This window comes from Podarcis gaigeae (assembly GCF_964106915.1).
Source record: "Podarcis gaigeae genome assembly, chromosome: 11".
NCBI classification, from domain to species: domain Eukaryota; kingdom Metazoa; phylum Chordata; class Lepidosauria; order Squamata; family Lacertidae; genus Podarcis; species Podarcis gaigeae.
The window spans coordinates 35,091,493-35,114,069 of record NC_139687.1 but is presented as its reverse complement, the minus strand read 5'-3'; the positions used below and the strand labels follow the sequence as shown (position 1 = coordinate 35,114,069).

Genomic DNA, 22,577 nt, shown 5'->3' with positions numbered 1-22,577 from the left:
CCCATAGATTTGTAGTGGTAGACTAGCATAGATGGTCTGATCTGTGGGTTTACTTCGGGTGCTATTTCCCCGCCCCCTTTCTCCCGCCCCGCTTGATGGAACTGAGAGCTGCAGATGGAGCATGAGAGAAAAGATACAGAACTGCAGCAGCATCTTTGTAGCTTGGACTTCGTTTTGCGCGATAAGTGGTTGCTGCTTGTAGTTATTTAATTGCAGTGTTTCATCAGCTGGTGTCTTGAGCAGCAACCTCTGGAAATGAAGGGCTAAAAACCAGTGCTGCTCTCCAAAATTATCTGGTCTCTTTTAACTTCGTATGTCAGCTGGTTGACTAAAATCCCTTATTTTGGCTGCTGATCCCTTATTTTCGAGGCTGCTGGTCCCTTATTTTCAAATCTGTAAGTTGACAGCTATGTACAGGAATGTGGCTGAGTTACAAACTCACAAACAAAAACATTAGCCAGAATCACCAGATGCAAAAAGTACAGTACTAATGAGACGCAATCCAACACTGGTACAACAGTTCTCAGTTCCTATTTGAGTTTCTGTTTTCCTTATATAAACATAAGATGCAAGTAACAATATCTACCAAGTGTTTCTGAAATGCTTATTTGCAAGCTAATTTCTGTGGAAAATAAATAGTACTTTCAGTGAAATGCACTCAGACTTGGAATGACTTCCAGACACAAGCATCAAACATGAATCATCTATGTATTAATGTTCCATACAGATAATCAAATACACCTTTGGTTACCAGATGTTGATGGCAAACAAGGGAGTGCATATCTACATCCTATTCCTCTTTTGGGTTTCCTAGGAGTATCTGAAAAACATTGTTGGAACTTTGACCCTAATCCTACAAAGCAATTAAAACTGCTTGGACTATCTTTATCTTATGACCTGAAAACTTTGTTTTCTTTTCCTTACTATGAGCATCTTCCCACACTGTGAGTAAAACTTCATAGGACCATCAGGGTCTGCATAAAATGGCCTCACAACATAATTCTATGCATGTCTGTTCAGGAGTAGATCCATGGGGTGGGGTGCGTGAAGTGCTTGAAATTCTACATGTTTTTGTAACTTGATTGTATGTCAGTTTGTACATGTGTTCATCGTTGGGGTTGGCTGTCTTTGGGGGTTCCCAGGAAAGTTAATAGGGAAGCAAGATCGGCTGGGGCTCCTCCCCCCTATGTTCAGGTTGTATATATGTGTAAATAAAACCATTTATCCTTAAGACACCACAGTCTCTATTGACCTTGTGTTCGAGGAAACCAAACCCTGGAACTCCTGAAGTCTCTTGCTGGTAGGCGATTAGGGTGTGGACAGCAATAAAAGGTAAAGATAAAGGGCCCCTGACAGTTAAGTCCAGTCACGAACAACTCTGGGGTTGCTGTGCTCATCTCGCTCTACTGGCCGAGGAAGCCGACGTTTGTCTGCAGACAGTTTTTCCAGGTCATGTGGCCAGCATGACTTAAGCCGCTTCTGGCGAAACCAGAGCAGCACACGGAAGCACCATTTTACCTTCCCACCGGAGCGGTACCTATTTATCTACTTGCACTTTGACGTGCTTTCAAACAGCTAGGTTGGCAGGAGCTGGGACCGAACAATGGGAGCTCACTCCGTCGTGGGGATTCGAACCGCTGACCTTCCAATTGGCAAGCCCTAGGCTCAGTGGTTTAGACCAGTGTTTCCCAACCTTGGGCCTCCAGCTGTTTTTGAACTACAACTCCCATCATCCCTGACTAGCAAGACCAGTGGCAAGGGATGATGGGAATTGTAGTCCAAAAACAGCTGGAGGCCCAAGGTTGGGAAACACTGGTTTAGACCACAGCGCCACCCACATCCCATGGACAGCAATACTTTATGCAAAAAGAATGGAGTCAGCATACTATGAAGGACTGGTTGGATATTTATGGGACTACTACACTCTCATGGCAAACCTAACATACTTGAGAAGAAAAACAGGGTTGAAACACATTTAATGAAGTATTGCAGAAGCAGTGAACCCCAATATGCTATACTGTTTTTGTCAGTTTGTATCATTTTTATATGCAGTAGGTTAAAAATTAGAGAAATTAAGTTAACTTTTCTGCTTCGATAACTCTCCTGTGAAATAATTGCTTGTAAAATTTGTGAAAACTCTGGAATGTCCTACTTTGTTTCTGCATCTCTATTAATAATAAAATATGTAGCTCACATACCTAAGGATGAAGGAGTAGGAAGCAAGTCAAAAGCAAGAAGAGACAAGGACTCACAACAACCTTGTAAGGTAGTTGGGGGGGGGTAGCCAGGTTTCTTGCCCTGGGTGAAGCCTCCAGAGGTTCCCCCTGCGTGTGGGAGGGTGCCAAACTGAGTCTTTGACCCATGTGAAATAAAGCCTCGTTTTACCCCCTGGTTTATGCATGAATATAGTGCTGTGGGTTAAACCACAGAGCCTAGGGCTTGCCAATCAGAAGGTCGGCGGTTCGAATCCCTGCGACGGGGTGAGCTCCCATTGCTCGGTCCCTGCTCCTGCCAACCTAGCAGTTCGAAAGCACGTCAAAGTGCAAGTAGATAAATAGGTACCGCTTCGGCGGGAAGGTAAATGGCATTTCCATGTGCTGCTCTGGTTCACCAGAAGCGGCTTAGTCATGCTGGCCACATGATCTGGAAGCTGTACGCCGGCTCGCTCAGCCAATAAAGCGAGATGAGCGCCACAACCCCAGAGTCAGCCACGACTGGACCTAATGGTCAGGGGTCCCTTTACCTTTTTATAGTGTTTGGCCGAGGGCAGCACTGACCATCTCCTGTTCCAACGCTCTAAACACCACGCCACTCTGACTCCAATATGCTAGGCAGACCCTCGGGTTACACTCCCGGACTAACTCCCATCGTGCGTCTGGATAGGCTGACAGAAGCAAAACGGTTTTCAACAGGCGTCTAAAGCAATCTGCCGTGAGGACCTTTGATGGCAACGCTTTTTAATGTATGACTTGCAATTGGCCCAGGAGAGACCGGTCAAGTTTCACGCAGCAGCCCGTCGCTCCCTGCGGGCCCGTGGCCTCTAGATGGCGCTCTTCACCTGCTAGGTCGGACCTCCGGAAAAAAATAAGGGAAAAAGAGATTTGCTGCGCTAGGAGGGAAGGCGGGTAATTGCGCAAGACAACCACTAGAGGGAGGATGCAAGATCACTCGCAAGGTACCGTCTGAAACAAGCAAAGATTTAGCCCAAAGGCCATGACGGCGCTGCTCCCTTCCTTGCGCTGGGAGTTTCTGAAGAGCCTGGCAGTGCCCTCCTTTGGGCCCCGGGGCTTTCCCCGTCTCTCCGCTCTCCCGCATCCCCCTCTGCTCGCCCCTCTCCTGGGGGGGTGGCCTTGGGTGCTTGCCTCGCCTCCCCCACCGAGGTTTTGGAGGAAGAGTGAGAGACAGATGTGATCGATGAGCTACAACAGGGAGCCCCCAAAGCAGCTTTCCTGGAGCTCTCCGGATGCTTTGGACTACAACTCCCATAGTCCAAAACTCCTGGCGGGCGCCTGGTTGGCAAAAGTGGCTCTCCAGCCGCATTTAAGAGCTCGAGAGCTTCGCTAAAGCAACACAACCTTCTCCTCCCCAGAATACGACCCGGGGTGAGATCAGGCTTGACCTAAAAGTAAGATCTCCAAAGGAAATGGGCTGAATTTCTGTGTCTGATTGACTGAGGGCCTTTGGTGGGTTTCACCTAATCACTCAATATTTTAATCTTGGCTCGTCTTCTTTGGTGTTTAGGCTGCGATCCTAAGCACGCTTACTTGGAGGGATGTTTTGCTGAAATTGGTGAGGTTCGTGTCCAATTAAATGCTTTTAGGTTGAGGCTACGATGATGGGACTTACGCTTGCCTGGCTCTCTTAGACATCTTCCACTTCCAGATGAACCTTTTAAAGTTTCAGCGATGTGAATGAGAATAAGTTCAGGCTTCACTCTCAGGAGGCAAAGCTGAGATCCGCTTGCTTGTTTGGGTGTAAGCCCTATTGAGTGCAATGCGACTTACTACCAAGCAAATATGCAGCCGCTTGCATCCCAATTTAGGTACATTCTTCGGTTGCATTTAAAGACTTTGGTATAATCTCCTTCTGCAATTACTTAGCATCCCATAATATCAGACATTTCCAACTAAATGCTTCTAAGTCTGCCTTCTCGCAGGTCACCTAATTCCAACCTAAACACTCAAACATTCGGAAAAGTGAAATCATCATCATCATCACTGTAGAAGACTTTTCAACTTGGTAGATTTATTTTTTTAAAAGCTGTGTAAGAGGGAAATAAACGTCTTGCTTTCTTACTCATCATCCTAAATAGCTATACAGTAAATTGTTCATTTCTCCATGCCCGCCTCCTTGTGAGAGTAGATGTTTTATTCTAAAATATTTGGTGATAAAACTAGTTGTCAAACAAGCCTGAGTAGAAGGACCTGATGTTAAAGCCCCGCTCCGTTAAGATATGTGGGACTTTCGCCACCGACTTTCGTGACATCTGTTAATTCTTAACTGTATTTTGACAGCCTGAGTTCTGGCTGTTCTACAGGCATAATTTGCAGTGAAATCAGTGGGACATGAACGTCCCATGTTTCTAGGCCCATTACTTTGGGGAGGGGGGGAATCCCACCACCTAGATGGCTCCAAATTATGGTGTTGTAAACCGCCTGGAACACTTTTACGAAAAAGCGGGACTTCTGTCTTTTCACTCATTTGCTAAATAGCTTCAGTGCATCTTCTTCCTACAGAAAGTAGTTAGGCTTCCCGGTACGAGGGCAGCATTTCACTTCAGGAACCTTTGGTCATACGATAAGGGGCGGTAGGAATCTGTGGGAAAGTTTCCTATCATTATCTTTTATTCAGGATAAACTCTTTATATGCGAAACTATCACCCCCCCCCCAAAAAAAAATATATGGCAAATGATTGTGCTGTGCGGGTAGTATTGTATTCAGTGTATTGTAAATAATGTTCTGATTTAAAAGAAACGTGTTACATATGTTAGTTATTTTTTGAGAAAACCTGAATAATCCCGTGTGGCCATTTGGCCATTATATATATATAATTATATATATGTTTTTGTGTGTGTATGTGTGTGTGTGTATATATATATATGTATATATATGTATGTATATCTATATATATATATATACATACACACACACACCTCTCGTGTGATAAATTATTCATTAAATCCCCCAAACAAACCATATTTTAAATCACCCTTAATGGACCGCAGCGTTAAGAACAGTGAAGCAGCTATAATTTCTGAAGACTTCTGGTCGGAAGTAAAAGATGCAAGGAAATAAATAAGATTTTCCGAGAGGTTTGTTCTAGATCCTGAACTTTAGGATACCGGTGACGATCAGGTTTCTTCACCGGGCAGGAAAAATTCGCGGAAACAAATGAATAAAAGGAATGACAATATCAGGCGCTCTCTGCTCTCCCAAACCTGTTCTGGCGGACTCTCTTTAATTCCATTGGAATTTCTGAGGAAATTCATTTAGGATCAGAGTGTCGAGCTCTTATTTTGATATCCTTCTATTGCGTTCTTTTGCTTTCACTATGGTGTAAAATAGAATATGTGTGTGTGTAAACCAAATACTTTCATGTGCTTCACATAAATAGGATCTTATTCATCTCCCACATTCTCCGTTTAATTTTCTTTTCTTCAATTTGGAACATTTCTAGCTTCGAATCCCCGTCGTCTGTTTCTGCGGGGAAATAATTTGTTATCCTTTAAGCGCGGTTTCTTTCGGAACAACAAGCCCTCGGGAAGTTCTCCCGCGCACGTCCCCTCCTAGAAATGAATGGGAAGCGTTGCTTGCGCAGAAGTCCCCGCAGAATCGTCTCATTCGGCTGCCTACGCGGAGGACTCAGCTTGGAAAAGTTCTTGACGAATTTCACTGGAATTATTTGCACACGATCACTTAAGGCGACTGGGAGCAACCTTTCAAATGGATGCTGTGGTCCCCCCAGGAATCAGTTCCGCGGCGATTAGTTGCTGGACCTAAAACCTTTTCCCCCTGGTGTGTTCGCGTGCGCCTTCCTCCTTTTCCTCGACAGCAAGCGTGTAGTTGGAGCCCTTGACAGCGCACCGGAGACGCGGACGACAGTCCCCTCTTCCCCGGCGTAAACTCAGCTCGGCAGGAGGAGGAAGTCAGGCTTCTGAGAAACGCGGCACTCCGTCCAGCTTCCCACGATCAGGAAACCCGCTTGTCTGGTCCAGGGGTGGGACGACGAGCACCTCCGCGGGGCCGCCTCCTGCCTGCCTCCTTCTCGCCAGCTGCGTAACGCAGGGCGAGCCTGGAGACCTCTCTCACCTCGGTCAGATCGAGCGTTTTCTCTTTCTGGGGGGGGGGGGATCGGATATTGTCGGTGGAGTCCTGGCGTTCCAAAGGCGGCTTTAATAATAATAATAATAATAATAATAATAATAATAATAATAATAATAATAATAATAATTTATTTATACCCCGCCCATTTGGCTGAGTCTCCCCAGCCAATCTGGGTGGGTCCCTATTGTTAAAAACAATACAGCATCAAATATTAAAAACTTCCCTAAACAGGGCCGCCTTCAGATGTCTTCTAAAGAGAAGATAGCTGTTTCTTTTCTTCACATCTGAAGGGAGGGCGTTCCACAGGGCGGGTGCCACTACCGAGAAGGCCCTCTGCCTGGTTCCCTGTAGCCTCACTTCTCGCAATGAGGGAACCGCCAGAAGACCCTCGGCGCTGGATCTCAGTGTCCGGCCTGAACAATGGGGGTGGAGACTCTCCTTCAGGTATACAGGACCTGTATATTAGACACCCCCCCTTTCCAAGCCAGAAAGGTCCGTCTAGGTGGAGCTGGGTGGTGAAAGAGGGGATCAAGGCTGACTGGAAAGCAGTAGCCCGCTGGAGATGGAAGGGCTGCTTCTCCCGACTCCCTCCGCCACCCTAAAGCTCAACAATGGGGCTATTCAAGGCGCGAGATGGGCGCTTATTTATTTATTTGCTCTCCTCTCCCGCTCGCAATTCCGAGTCTCTCTCTCTCCCCCCCCCCCCGCACGCCTCTTTTCTTTTTTATTCCTGGAATGTTTTCTCAGCGGCGGCTCTGACGTTTCCAACCACGTGACGGCCCCCTCCCGGGCGGGCGGGCAAGAGGAAAGGCCGCCCCCTTTCGGCCTCAGCCCGGGCGCTGCCAAGATCTTGCTCAAGACTTCGCGGGCGCCGCCCGCTCCTCCTCCTCCTCTTCCCCCCACCCCGTCCCCGCCCGCCCGCCTCGCCCGCCGCTCTCCCTCCCCAATAGTAGTCGCTCTCCCTTTCCCACCCTGGACCCATTCATGTCTGAGGGAGGCGGCGGCGGCGGCGGCGGCGGCAGCAGCAGCAAGCGAGCGCCTTCTCCTCAGGAGGACGACGAGGAAGAGGGCTGCGCCGAGGAGGTGCCCAGCTGGAGAGGCTGGTCGCCGCCGGCCTCGCTCGCGCCGCTGTCTTCTCCGGCCGTGGCGTGAAGGCGGGCGGGCGGGCCGGCGGGGGGCGAAGCGTGTGAGCCCAGCCGGGGCGCCCTCCCCTCGCCGCCCCGTCAGCCTTGTGCCAGGCAGCCCCCTCCTCCCATGCCCGGCTGCGCCCCGCGATGACTCTGAGCGCGGAGATGTCCGAGGCCGCGTCTGCCTTGGCTGAGGAGACAGACATCGACGTGGTGGGCGAGGGGGACGACGACGACGAGGAGGGGGACGACGAGGACGACGAGGACGACGACGACGAGCCCCTCCGCCGCCGGCCTTACGAGGAGGAGGAGGAGGACGAGGAGGCCGCCTCGCTGCCTGAGGCGCCCGGGGCGCGCGGGCCAGGAGTAGAGTCCCCCGGCTCCGGGTCGCCTTCCTCCTCGTCGTCCTCGTCGTCTTCCTCCTCTTCTTCTTCTTCCCCTCAGGGCTCTTTCCGAGGCGCCTCAGGGGGCGCCGGCGTCTCGGCGGGCGCCAAGAACAGCCTGGTGAAGCCGCCTTACTCGTACATCGCCCTCATCACCATGGCCATCCTGCAGAGCGCCAAGAAGCGCCTGACGCTGAGCGAGATCTGCGAGTTCATCAGCGCCCGCTTCCCCTACTACCGCGAGAAGTTCCCCGCGTGGCAGAACTCCATCCGACACAACCTGTCGCTCAACGACTGCTTCGTCAAGATCCCGCGCGAGCCGGGCAACCCGGGCAAGGGCAACTACTGGACGCTGGACCCCGAGTCGGCCGACATGTTCGACAACGGCTCCTTCCTGCGCCGCAGGAAGCGCTTCAAGAGGCAGCCGCTGCTGCAGCCGCCCGACCTGCTCCTCAGGGGGCTCGAGCCCGCAGCCGCCGCCGCCGCCGCCTTCCTCCAAGCGGCGCAGCAACACCCCAACCAGGCGCCGCCGCCGCGGCAGCAGCAGCACCCGCCGCCCGCGCCTCCGCCGCCGCCGCCTGCTCCCTTCGCTTACGGGCCCTATAGCTGCGCCTACGGCCTGCAGCTGCCGCCTTACCCGCCTCCCTCGGCTCTCTTCGCCTTCCAGCCCCAGGCGCGGCCGCCGCCTCCCCCTCCTCCGGCCGCCGGGCCCGTCCTGCCGGCTGCGCCGCCCGCGCTGCTGCCTCCGGCTGCTGCGTCTCCTGCGGCCGACCTGGCCAGGACTACCAGCTTCGGCTACCCGGCGCAGCTCAGCCCGTCTCTCGCGGCCTCCTTGCAGGCGGCGGCCGCCAAGAGCAGCTCGGCGCTGGCCAGGTCGCCTTTCTCCATCGAGAGCATCATCGGCGGCGCCGGCGGCGGCGGCTTGAGTCCCCTGGCCGCCAGCAGCTGCGCCTCCCAGGCGGCCGTCCTGCCGGTCCTGGCCAGGTCCCTGATGGCCTCGTCGCCTGCGCTCGCCTCGCCGCCGCCTCCGTCCTCTTCCGTCGCCGCCTCGCTGGGGACTCTGCAGCAAGGGGCAGCCTTGGCCAACGTCGAGAACTTTACTGCTAGGATTTCCAATTGTTAAAAACAAAACACACAAAAAACTGTCTTGCCGAAGGTAGGACCCAATGGGGCTGTTTTTGCTGTTTTTTTTTTGCAGGCTAAAGAAGGCAAAGAAACTTTTTGTTTCTATTTTTTATTTAGGCCACATTTTGTTTGTTTGTTTGTTCTGTCTTTCGGCCCACCTGGCTCGGTCCTCTTCGGTACCTCCTATTTATGCAAAGCCATTTCTATATGCTGCATAGGCAGAAAGATTAAATGTCAAAGAAGTGGCCCTTAATTCTTTCCTTTAACAAACACACGCGTTCTAAATAAATCATTCCAAGGCAGAGATTACCGGGTCCAAGGATTAAATTAAATTACAGCTAAACTACAACAATTCCCCCCCCCCCAAAAAATAACGATGAATAGGAGTCAGGGGGGGACGACAAAAGGAAGCTTTACCCATCTTCTTTCATTGTAGTTCACTTGTCTTATGTACTTTTATATATGAAAAAAAAAATTAACATGTTTACACAGAAGAAAGTCGAGATTATCAGTTCTTATTTTAACCTGTGTTTGTTTTTTGTATCATAATAGGCTTGTGGAGTTTTTCTTTTCTTTTATACTTTGTGCATATTCTTTGCCAGGAAAATTGTTAAAATTACTGCCAAGTATTATTGTACCATTCTAACTGTAAAACAAAAACAACAACAAAACCTTTTTTTTTACACATTTTTGAAAATAAAGCAATAAATTTTCAACAAAATTAATTCCACAATTGGCTTTAGACCTTCACCTATTTAGTGCTTTGCCCTTTGAACTTCTAACCTATAATTATGATCCTTGGAATACGATTTTTTAAAAAAATTAAATCCAGGGTAGATTAATAATTCTGTGGTTGAAAAGAAAGAGTGCAAAATGTTGTTCCACCAAATAATTAACTCAGAAGAATCCTCCACAGTCTAGCAATGCTGGAGGGCGCCCCTTTTACTTAAAAAAACCCCACCCCTTCATTTAACGTTGGACCCCATGTTGCTCAGTGGGACTGGTACCCTAAACATGCGGGTTTAGTAGGAAGAAAGTTTTCCTTTGCTTTCAGTTGGGCTTCTAAATAGGTACTCAGGATCGCCGCCATCTTGAAAATTCTCTCTGGGGAAGTTCAGCTGGAATGAAGGGGACTTGCTTGCTAGTCAGACATGACGCCAACCAGCTTAAATTCTGGACCATATTAAACTTCACTCACTCATGGAACCTGGTTTAGGAACTGCTATGGTATTCCAAACAGTGATAATACGATTTTCAAGCCTTCACAAATAAATTTTAAAAATACATGGGTAAACCCGAGCAATGACTAACCAAAGAAAACAAAGTAACTGTTTTGGTGATGGATAATTTCAGCCTTCTGCAGGCTATAATCTTCTATAAATACACCTTTTTTGTATTTGAATCAAATAAATGTAGATTCTTTTAAGAACTTCTAAAGTGTATTTTACATTGCAACCGCATCACAATTGCTATGGGTTTCCTCCCGCTCCAGGGTAATACAATAGATAATTGGGGGGGGGGTCATTGTTTGTGGTTTTAAGGTTTTTATGACGGTGTCGCAAATAAGTGCCCACCTTGCAAGGTAATCACACTAGAACTGCAGTCATCGCGCTACGTGGGCATCATTAAAGTATTGCATTAAAGAGAAAAGAAGTTATGCTAAAGTTTAGGGTGACAATAAGTATCACACATTTTGCTTTTAAATATTTGAAAGAATGGTAGACAAGTATGAGGCGGTTTGTCACTTATGAAAATGCTGAACAATTAAAACGTTATATATAAAAATCGGAGTTCATAATGATCGGTTTCAATACCCTGGTTCTACATTTTAGTTCCATTGCAAATAAGAATAGCCCCCCGCAAGTATTTTTTGGATTCTGACACTACTTTTCCCAAACCTGGAGAGGACTACTTTATTGAGGTGAAGGGAGTACTTCCCTTTAAGGATTTTGCGAATGCATATATTAGTATTATTATTTTACAAGATTGTAAGACAGGATTAGCCTTCTAGGAGCGCAGAGTTGGAATTATTATTTTGAATTAATGCAGTAATTGTCGAAATCCAACTTTTTAAAAAATGTGCTAAAAGTCGGTGAGTTTTTGAGGCCTGTTCAAGATCAGCATATAGTGCTCCTTTCAGGAAAGCAAATAAACAACATTCTCCAACTAATTTCCTTGCAGAACAAAAACTTGGGAAAGTATTGCACATCATTATAGGTGATTTATGAAGTCGTTTTAAGAATGTTTACGCTCTACGTTTATTTCTTTTTTAAGTGCACAAATAGGTGGTGCGATTTAAGTTCTTTTTTGCATTGTGAGGATATTGTAACCAATGGAGAATGCAAAGGGCACTTGGACAAGGCGTGTGCTAGGAGAAATCCTGCGCATGTCTACTTTGAAGTAAATCCCGCTGAACCCACTGAGACATACTCCCAGCTAGGTAAGGTCGCAGGGCCTGGAATCTTGCAGCAGCCACAGATTTTCAACGAAGCTTTCCATATCATCTCTGTAAAAACGTGGTGGCATACCGGAAGTGGCAGGTGCTCAGCCAGCGAAAACAGGAAGCGGACCCTTCTGCCTGCCCTTAGCTCGTTCGCCTGGAAGTGAAATTGCACAGACTTCAACGCGGCTGACTTCCACCACCCTCCTGAAGGAGCTGTCCCGCAAAACTTCAGATATAGGTGCCTCATCTGTAACGACTCACCGGGAGGATTCAGAGTTAGAAGGTGATAGTGATATTTCTGAAAATTCAATACCTCGCTCCTGCACACGTTGACTTGGAAGTAAAAACATCCCGTCCTCTCCCTTGACACTTGCTTCTAAATAAGTTTCTGGTCTTAAGATGCTTCCCTGCAAGGATGTCCCCAACTGAAATCAATGCGATCCCCCCCCCCCCCCAAGTCATGGGTAACTCCTGTTTAGGATGCTGTATTGAAAAGCCCCGGCACCCCTTTCTTTGGCTAAATATTATTATTTCCTAAAGAGCCAGAGTACCGTAATAATCTGATTCCACACACATACACACAATCCTGAAAAAAGGCTTCCACAAGCCAGTTCGTTATCTTGTGATTTTATTTTATTTTAATTTATTTTTTGTTTACCAACAACAGGAACAGCAAAACAGCGAGGCCAGAGCCATAGGTACGGGGGACTAGCCACTGAGGCTCCCAACCTCTGTGTGTGTGTGTGTGTGTGTGTGTGTGTGTGTGTGTGTACGCAAATGCACGTGGGTCTTTGACCCGGGTAAAATAAAGCCTAGTTTGCCCCTGGTGAGGCGGAGGAGGGAGGAAAACGCTCCTGAGTTCAGGGCGTGAGACTTCATAGTGATGCTCAGGATGTGCGTGCCTGGCGTTTCCCCCTGGGGTTCCTTAAGAGGCAAATCGTGTTCCAATGTTTGTGGCGAGGGAGCTCTCTCTCCCCCCCCCCCCCCCAATTCGCTCGCTTGCATTTCTGATATCAGCAATTGGCTGTGCAATCTGGACAGCGGCCTCCACCTGACAAGCAGCTCGGAGTTGGAAATATTGCTTTGCAATCGCTAGTACGGGGGAAACGAGGGCAGGCGAGTGTTTAGTCTGGTTCCAAACTGGCCGACGCAACATTGTCGTGTTTGTTATGTCTGGGCTTTCTCCGGGGGGGGGGGGGGCGCTCGGCTTCTCAGCACCGTTCTCTTTTGCCTTGCTTACTGGCTGGCGGCCCTGGGTGGGTAGTTTAGCCAGCAAGAAGGGCCTAGCTAGGCTGTGGCTGCTGCTGGCTGGCTGGCTCTGTTTGCCCAAGCAGGTGCTGCTGCAACAAAGGCCGAGCAGCCTTTGATGGGACTCCGAGCAACCTCGTTTGAACGGGGCTCCCCACTGGCATGCAAATGGACCCCGGGGTCCCCTTTCGCTTTGAAGGCGCAGCGAAAGAGATCAAGCCGGGTGGAGAGGCTTGGGCCCTAAAAAGCAAGCTGGTGGGACGGTGTCAAAGCGCCCTTGTAGCCCACCTTCCTCCCCCTCTTTTTTTCTCCCCGAAGTACAAAGTGCGGATTCATTCACCCGCCTTCCTCTCGCCGCCCACCGGCCCTTCATCAGATCCCCCGCGGGCCGGAGAGAAGGCGAATTACTGGGGCTGAATTGGGAGGGAATGGCTGGTCTTAGGGAAAGGCTAATGTTTCCTTCCCCCCCCCCCCACAAAGACCACACAAAAAGCCACGACTTCGTTTACGGTGCCATTATGTAGCGTTTTAATCTGGGGATGGACTTTACCAAATGTTATCTATTGGGAGCGTAATGAAGCCCTTCTGTAGGCAGGCAAGCATTTTACGAATGCCACACACGGCGCCTCTGAACCAGCAAAGCTTCTCTCCGCTTGTATGGATGCGGGTGTGTGTTTTTTCTAAATAGATCTGTGATTTATTCATGTTCGGTTAGGCTGCTGTTTCTCCCTCGACGCCCCCAAATATTGTTCATAGTTACCTTTTAAAAACGCAATTCTCCCCAACGTGCCGGGCTCTTCTTCCCTTTTGTTACATCCATGGATCTCTGTAAAAAAAAGGTCCGCGTTATTCGCCAGATGAGCTCCCACAGAAACGGGGTTTATGGCGAGCGAGAAACATTAGGTGGAATGGCGGGGGTTGGGAAGAGAGAAGGGAATGACTAAAAGTGCCTGGGATGTGTGCAGTTTTGGCTACCATCAAAGTCACACTTCTTTTGGAAGGCTTTGGCCTACTGTGGATTCGGGAGGTCTTCTTGTTTTGGAAGGAAAATTCCTCAAAAATCCTTAGAGTTGACGTCCATTCCAGGTGCTTGGCACCGAGGACGGGTAAATCCCTACGTTTCTGGTTAACTTAAACGGGGTGGTTCTGATTTTCCCTATCAATATGTGTATTCGCTTAACCGAGCAGGTGATTTTTCGACAAACGGTCTTTCTTATGAATATGGCGTAAACAGATAGGTTTGTCCTTTCTTTCCGACACCACGCCTGCGAGTCCTTAGTGCTTAATAAATTTGCCGCTTCTCATGAGGATTTAGGTGCCTTCTGGACGAGGAAAGGGCCTGCACCTTCTAGCTTCTCAGTTATCTCCTCCATCCACGTCGGAGGGGAGCCTTCCGCCTGTGGATCCGGATCTCGCTCGGACTCGGCAAGGTCGCCGTCTTGGGACGAAAAGAAAACTGCGTCGCGGAACTAGGAGATCTCCTTCCTTCCACCACCGCGACCTGAGGATCGCCTAGGAAAGCGCGCCCGGCTCCTTCAGCCCCCGCCGGTGAGAGAGAGAGAGAAGAGGCCCCGTTTCCGCTTCCCAGCCGTTAACACCTTCCTGCGTCAGTTCCCCGTGAGTATTCCTGTCGCCTTCACTGAAAGGCGTTATCATTATTTAACGGGGTGGGGTGGGTGTAAAACGCAATCATGGCCACCATCTGTTCCTTCCAGTTTGGATTTATGTCCCCATAACTCAATCCCACTTTACCTAGCTTAGTTTGACTGTCGACTCTCTAGTTTGGAGACGCGTATTTATGATATGGCTAAGCGGCGGCGAGCGAGCCTATAAATAACGCGCGTAGGCTTGACTTTTTACAGTATTTCTTCGTAGGCAGGTGGGTTTCAGTTTGTGCTCCCTGCCTCGTTTGCGTCTGCCGGCCTCAGACTAAAATTCCACCATCTCCTAAATACACACCCTTGCGATTTTTATTTTTTTTAAAAAAAGTATTAAGCCGTCAGAACACAGACTTTCTTTGGTGTGTAAAACGCTAGGATCTCAAAAGCACCGTGCAGCAGCGAGTGTCGCTGTGCAGATTTACTCGAAAGTAAGGCCAACTGGAAACTCGCTTTTTTTTCTAGTAAGCGTGCGATGGGGCTCCACGTTGGCGCTTTCGCGAGAAGCTTGACCTGCAGAAAAAGTGACCCTCCCTCCACTCTCTGGGAACAGCCAGCTGCTTTTAAACCTCCCCTCACTTTGACTTGGAGCGGAGGAGGGAGGCACTCACAGAACCAGAGATTGTCAAGGTCCTGGGCGCTTTTCATCCTGGCAGCCTAGATAGAATCCAGCTGCGCATGAGCGAAGGTGAGTGGTTAGAGCCTCTCCTTGCTGATGCGCGACTGTAGAGACGAATCAGGCTTGGCTCCTTCCCCCTGACTTTGAACACGAGTCTCCTGGATTTTAGTGGCATCTTCCCACTCCCATCCCGGGCCCGTGAGAAAGGAAGAGGAAATGCGTCCACATCTGTCTGAACGTCTCTTCTCTTTGTTTTATTCTCAATGAAACAAGGCCTGATAGCTATTAATGTTGGATCTGCACCGCTGCAATAAACAAGAGCCAGATGCAGAGCGATAAGTGTAAAGATCGGCGTGTAGCGGATGGGGAATCGGTTGATGAGACTCAGAGAAAGGCATGCAAAACCGCACACTTGCAAATGGTTTATTTATATGGCTTTCAGTTGCAATCGTGTCGTGGTTCACAGCCATCGGCTTATGCGCCTCTCGCACAGATGCTCCTGCAGCTCTTCTTGTGGGTCTGTTTCCTCTGGGATTTTCCCCTGCTGGAGCTCTGCGAGCCCCTGAAACAACTCCCCCCGCCCCGCTTCTCCTCCAGAGGAAATTCACCAGATGTACTAAGAAAGCTGCGCCTGGCGTTTATTCCTGGCTCCTGGTAAGGGACTTCTAAAACAAAGACAGAGGCTCTCGAAAGAATGGGAATTGCAGGAGAGGACGATGAGTGTCCAGCAGGCATTTTGATGGGCGGGTGAAAGTGGAGATCCAGAGCCAGAGGCTGCTTTCAGAAAAGACAAAAACCCGCCTGCAGAAACAGGCTGCTGCTCCTGCGTGCGGATGAGCCGCGGCTCGCACGCAAGCGCCTCTGACGTCGAAAACTGTCCACATGCGCCCTGGCCTCAGCCGAGAACCGGCCGGGCCTTGCACCTATCACGGGTCTTAACTTACTGGGCTTGCCTCGGGACTTTGAGCCAGGCAGGCCTTTGCCTTGCCTTCTGTGACACAGACCCCGTTGCCGCCATAATCATCATCATCATCATCATCATCATCATCATCATCATCCCACCTTTCTGCAAAAATTAAAACACAATGCAGAAACCGTTCCAAACAACTAACAATACAATAATGTGGTGTCCTTAAAAATATGCATCTCAAGAGTCAAAAGCCAGGGTAAAGACTGCATAGGCGCCATACATTTAAAGCAGCCCCGCAAGAATCCTGGGAACTGTGGTTTGTTAAGGGTTCTGGGAATCGAAGCTCCGTAAATCGTAGCTCCCAAGATTCTTGGACGGGGGTGAACTTTATAGTGAGTGAGCAGAAGGACGGGGCAAGAGCAGGCTGCCATCGCTCTTCCCATCGCACCGTTTGGGAAGTTAGGCAGAAACCAGCGAGCTTTATTTCCAAGTCTTGTGGCTCCGAAGAGATTTCAGTTTGCAGGCATTTCTAGCAAACAAACCATATGTTTAGGGTCCAGTGGAAATACATTTCGAGTGCGGTGCCAGGCCCCTTTGAAGCAGAGAGGACTCACTTTTCAATTCGTGACTTCAACTTTAGGATGACATCAGGGGGAAGGGGAGGGGGATTTCCTTCTGAATGCATAGGAGCCATGTCACAAATGTAAAATCCGCAACACTGCATGCCTCAGCTTCAGGATAGTACCCAACCTTAAACCCTTTACCTGCGAGTAAGTCCCGTTGGGAGAAGTGGAATGGTAAGGGACTGGTGTTTCCCTTACCTGTTGGTAGGCAGGTCTGTAACCTGTCTTCGAGACCTCCTGCCTATTATAGGTTGTCACGATCACTCAGCATTCAGAAATATTTTGCCTGTCATTTAACCCACACTTTAGCTATTATGGTTAACTGCTGTTAATAGCTAATCAGCCATTAACGTACCCTAACATTTTTTATAAGCCTGATTATCTCCACATTTTGTTTTAGTAAATTCCATACAATAACTCTGCAGTACTTCTTCCTTTTGAACCCTAGCCCTACGGACCACCCGTGTCCCTGGGGTACTCAGAATTCTCTTCTTAGGAAAAGGCATTCAGAGACGAGCAGATTTTTATCCAACCCCCTCCCTGAATCGTTCCTAACAATCTCTCTCTCTGTCTCCCACCGCCACCACTCCCCGTTTTTAATGTTGCTTCACATGGAGAGAGATGCCCACAAACGACCTCGAGATCCTTTCCTCCCCCTGGATAGTCCCAGCCAAATTCAGGCTCCATTCAGTGCATCGCTGAGATTTCAGCAGAGGGCAAGATGACGTTCGGATCATATTGGTCATATCTGAGATTTCTACATAAAGAAAAAACAGTGCGTTTTAAGACTATTTTAAAAATTAATGGCTTTTAATTTTAGGCCTCAGATGAGACAAAGACACAGTACTGTTCCCAATAAGAATCATTTATGGGTCGGAAATGAATGTTGTTAGCCTTCCTCAAAGGGGCGCCTTGTTTGTTCCCAGTCACAAATATTTCCCCTACAATGTCCTGAGGTGTACGGTTCATTATCCTTTACCTACAAGCAGTCTGATCCTATGCGTAATTTTAATACACAGAGACCCCGATTCAAATTCCTGCTTAAGAAGTGTGCATGCATACGAAAGCTCATACCAAGAACTAACTTAGTTGGTCTTTAAGGTGCTACTGGAAGGAATTTTTTTGTTTAGATCTTAGGCCAGTATCTCAGACTAAACGACGCAATAGGGTTGACGTGAGCCCTTGAACTCCCTGGAGTATATTTGTTTATTTGTTTGTTTGTGTATTTAATATACTGCCTTTCTCCTAATATAGGATCAGAGGGTGAGGCTTGCAGCATGAATTGCAGCTAGAAACATACAATCAATATGATTTTAAAATAATAATAAAGCACTTTTAAACACAATCATTTAGCAGCAAAAGGGGAAAAGGTACAACACCCTCCCTGCACCTTGCCACAGCACCCAGCTAGCAGGCCTGTCTGAACAAAAAAGTATTTGTTGGGAAAAGGGAGAGCATAAAAGGAACCAGCCTAGCCTCCAGTGGAAGGGAGTTCCACAGTCTGAGAGAAGAGAAAGGAAAATGCCCTCTCCCATACAAAGGCCCTCTCTCGTGGCCTCATCAAACGTGCATCCATAATGGAGGCAGGATAGAAAGAAAGGTTCCCCAAAAGTCCGGGCAGGTTTATTTAAGGAGATACAGTCATTCAGATAGTCTCGACCCAAGCATTATTTGTATAGCAGTATAAATGGGACAAATAAATAAGTAAGAAATATCAGTTTCCAAAGCAGCATAATTGGGTTGCATGCAACCAAGTAACAGCCGAGGAGGCCCATTGGTATTAATGGGTCCGTTGGTCATATCCACCGAGTTCAATGGGTCTACTTTGAGTAGGACACATCCCATTTATTTCAGGGGAGTTTTTTTGTTTTTGCTTCCATGATGGATCGCAAGTTCCTCTGGCACCAACGAGACTTTGCCCCCGCTTCCTGTGTCGCTATTCCTCCCCTGTGGTTCAATCTACTTCAGTCAGATTAAACGGGACTCCGGGGGCTGACGGTTAAGGGGCTCCTGGCGAAAAAGCTCCTGTGGCTCCAGCTGCTCCACTCGGAGCTGGGACTGGTTCTCCCGGGACAGGAGTTGTGAGGATTTTTTTTTGTGGGGGCAGGCGGAGCAGATGGGAAAGAGCCTCGAGGGAAGCCCCAATGAACGGGCTGCTTAGCAGCACCTTCTGGTCTTCAGGAAAGGCAAGGGCACGACATGGCTGAGAAGAAGGAGGAGCCTTCAAGACCAGACCTCACGAGTTGCCTCCGAGGCCTTTCCAAACGTTTTGGGGTCTCCGGGAGTAATCAGCCTGCCACGAGGCAGGAGTCGAAATCAAAACATCCCTCGCTTAATTCAAACTCCGTGACGGGTCCGCAGAACACGGGTCTGGGTTCAGGAGAGAGACTCGCCTTTTTCCCGCTCTGGAAAAACCAGCAGGCCGTTCTTCGGTGGCATCTTGCCCTCTGAAGCAAGCCTTGCTCGCTTGCTCCCAGGTGAGAGATTGCCAAGGAGTGCAGTTTGAATCTGGCCCGTTCGCCGGATCGAGAGATTTCTCAGATCCCCAATATAGAGAAATGATTAGAGAGGAAATTATTTCTATGGGGAACGGCCTTGGCGCTGTTCAGTCATTCCTCTGGATAAAAGTGCGTTGGAAAAACTTTCCAAGGTCTGTATATAAACTTACCAGTAAACGTCTTCCATCGGAATGTGCGATCCGGTTCCTCTGTTTTAATACGAGACTGGGGAGCAAATAAAGACTTTATGTGCACGTGACAAGGGTTCTTTCTTGGTAAAGTAAGTCAGACACCCGTCCACTTCGTAAGTAAGGTGTTGAAATCCAAGTAGAAGGTTTAATATTATCAGTGGATAATTAAGAGTGTCGTCTCCATTAGGTTGGATTCCTATTCTTAAAATTTATATACCGCCCTTCAAAAAAAAAAAAAATCTCAGGGCGGTTCACAAAATAAAATACAAGATGAAACACAAGTAGATAATTAAACCCAAACAAGAAAACAAAAGCCCCGCCCAGTAGCCCGCGATCTGCATATAATGTCAAGTACATTCAATATTGAACTGTATGCAGGTTTTTTAAAAAAACCTCAAAAAGAAGCATCCTTTGCTCTGAATCAGGGCAACTCTTTACGTGTTTGTCCAGAGGTGTGCCATTGACTTCAGCAGAACTTGACTCTCGAGTCGACGTGCATTCGATGGCAGCCTTCGACCGCTTTTAGTTGTGGCGTCTAGAATCGAAGCAGCGTCAGCTCACTTCCTTCTGTTCACCTTCTGCGTTGTGTGAATCTGGCTGATACACGGACGCAGGGCGATTGCCGACGTTACTCCTGCTCAGAGGAGGCCCACTGAAATCAATGGACTCGAATGATACTCGATGTAGGAGAAGTCAGTAAGAAATAAAGCCGGCCATCTGCCAATCTCATTTTATGGAGTGCTTCGAAGCTGCTTCCTCCCAGGTCGCTTTGTGTACCTTGCCAACTGCTTCTGTTTATATAGTCCTTGTCTTGCCTTCTGCCATGACCTGTTAGGTTTGCATTTGGGGAAAAAGAAAAGAAAGAAAAAACCTCCGACTTTTATTATTTGGCAAACCTGCTCTGAAACGGTAACAAACCCAGCAAGGTCAGCCAGAGGAATAGACAGGAGAAGAAGTCTCATGGAAAGTCCACTGGTTCCAGTCTCCCTACTCTGAGTATGACTAAGGTCGGCGAGCACCCCCACAAGGCAGAAGAGAAGGGAAAGAAAAGCCTGGGGCTTCTGTCTTTAGCAATGAAAACAGAAAGGAACAGTCCTTCACTCCAGCGTCCAGTAGGTAGGTTGATAAGCACCACTACTAAACTGAGCGGGTCTTATTTCCCAGTAACCCGGCATAGGTTTGGGCTGAGAATCCCATTGATTTCAACGAGAGGGATTCCTTAGGGCTGAAGGGCAATATATCAGTTGCCCAAAGTAGTAACCAATAAATGCATTACATTTTGTCTTACCCAGTTAAGGCAAAACCATACATCATCATCATCATTGAATTGAAATCAGAAATACACACTAGTTTCTCAGTTGATGTGTATATTGGAGCTGGGCCGGCTTAATCTGGTGAAGCCACCAGCCAATTAAGGCGACGATCCAGTGCACATGGAAGAGAGTGGGATTTACTTCTGAGTAAACACATGCATGAGGTGAATGTTCCACTTGTGTCAACAGGTTTAACTGAAACAAAGAAGAGTCCTGTGGATCCTTAGTGTTTAAGGACTTTAAGGACACACATTTATAATGGCATAAAGTTCTCTGAAGTCTGGACTACAGTCCACTTAATCCGATGCATGATTTGGCAGTGGGTTTAAATTTAACTGCTCTGCGTTGTTGCGGAATAACTCCCCACAAGTACAAGAAATTGTACTGTGTGTTGTTGTTTTTTAAAGACATTAATATTCACACGGAGTAAGTTGTTGGAGCTTCCCAACCTTAAGGGAACTGTTTAGTAAAATACCCAACTCGCCTTAGATAGTGTTTAAAGCGCACGCTGACAACTAGCGCTTTAAATCTCTGGAATCAGCCAAACCAAGTAAAGCGAGCAACTGAATTATTTTTTCTGCTTTTCAAAAAAAATAACTATTATTTAGGCAAAGGAAGAAATATCAACATTAGGATTCGAGGTTCCTGTTGAAGTCGGAAGAACATCCCATAAGTATTGCTTCCAAACTAATCCACAACCCAAGCCTGCAAACTCAAGGGCCTCGACTTTCCCGCTGCACGAAATGGAACTTATGTAAGTATCAGACTCCTAAATTCACCCGCAGAATCAGCATTGCACGTGCGAGCTGGCCTTGATTTCTGCCTTAAGGTGGGGTCCACCTCTCTTAGAGGAAGCCCCTTTAACCAATGGCAACGGAGGAACCGGGGGAAATATCGCCCGCTCTTGAACTCTGGCGGCAGAAGAACGTTCGGAGCTGGAAAGCGGCTGAGCTCTCGCACCGAGGCAGAATCTCTGCTTGCCAACCTGCCTGGGCGAGTGTCTGCTAGCTAAGCATCGGTGGTATTGGTGACCCAAACCCACTGGGTGTTGTTACCTCTAGGCTGCAGCATCCGGCTTCGTTTCCTCTTCGCCCCGCAGCAACAAATCTCCCCCAGCAACCCCCATTAAGTCACCGGGCTGGGTTTAGCACGACGGCCTGAACTGCTTTTTCTCCAGCGCCAGCTCAGCCAACCAACCCTTCCCAAAGGACAGGAAGGATGGAAGATCTGATCCGGGAACTGGATGGATTAAGATCTTTTGTAAACCGCTTTGAGGTTTTCTGACAGTCAAGCAGGATATAAAAGTAGTGAGATGAATAATGCATTTCGGGGGCGTAAAGACCTTTCCATAGAAACAACCCAAGAACACAGAAATTAAATCCTGCGTTTAGTGGGACTTACCAACACTAGGAAACCGCGGTTGAATTATCAGGGCAATCTTATACATGCCTGTTCAAAAGTAAGCCCCTTAATTCTAGATGCATTTACCCGGGAGTAAGCGCCATCGAACTCGGCTGGATTTGAATGGCATCGCGCTGTTACTCTGGAACTGGCAGATACTAGACTGAGCAGTCCATTTTGGACCTTAGGCAGCTGTGCTGATGGCGGGTGATGGTAGCCAAGGGAGTTGAGGTCCCAAACATCTGGAAGGCAAAAGGCTGCCGAAAGCTGTTCTATGAAAATTATATGGATGGTGCAGAAGAGGGGCACAAACCACAGGGAAGTTCTCCTGCGAATTATCCAGTGAGATCCATTCTCTTGCGCAATGCTCTCTTGTGTCCCCACCTTTTTGTTTGTTTTAGTTGTCTGGTTTCTGAGATTGTTACTTGGTTGACTTGAGGAAATCACCTGCAACTGTGTAACTCAATGTGTGTTTACTCGGAAGTAAATCCCATTTATGCAAAGGTCCTGCCTTTATTTTATTTCTTCATTTTAGAAACGATAAACCAAATAGTGTTTTAAACCAACAACTGCAAAACCACTCAAAAATAAATTTCAGGGTGGTATGGAGAAACATTAAAAAAAAAAAACATTATACAACACAACACAAACCAGCAATATAATAAAACATTCAACAAACACCATCATCTAAAATATATTGGCAAATAAAATGGT

At 48.0% G+C, this 22,577-nt stretch overlaps 1 protein-coding gene across 2 annotated transcripts; it reads left to right on the top strand.

Annotated features, from left to right (window-relative positions):
* The first annotated feature begins 7,113 nt into the window (after positions 1-7,113).
* On the top strand, positions 7,114-22,366 carry FOXD1 (forkhead box D1). Of its 2 annotated transcripts, XM_083703279.1 has the most exons (4): positions 7,114-11,685; positions 13,966-14,267; positions 21,071-21,216; positions 21,941-22,366. In XM_083703279.1, exon 1 carries the CDS (start codon positions 7,599-7,601, stop codon positions 8,955-8,957), a length of 1,359 nt encoding a protein of 452 aa, XP_083559405.1. In that variant the 5' UTR covers positions 7,114-7,598; the 3' UTR covers positions 8,958-11,685; positions 13,966-14,267; positions 21,071-21,216; positions 21,941-22,366. The 2 variants fall into 2 exon arrangements, with proteins under 2 accessions (XP_083559405.1, XP_083559404.1); XM_083703278.1 differs by having other exon boundaries at positions 21,071-22,366.
* The last annotated feature ends 211 nt before the right edge of the window (positions 22,367-22,577 follow it).

Coding starts and splice junctions, on each gene's coding strand:
- FOXD1 (XM_083703279.1), top strand. CDS start 7,599: ATGACTCTGAGCGCGGAGATGTCCGAGGCCGCGTCTGCCTTGGCTGAG.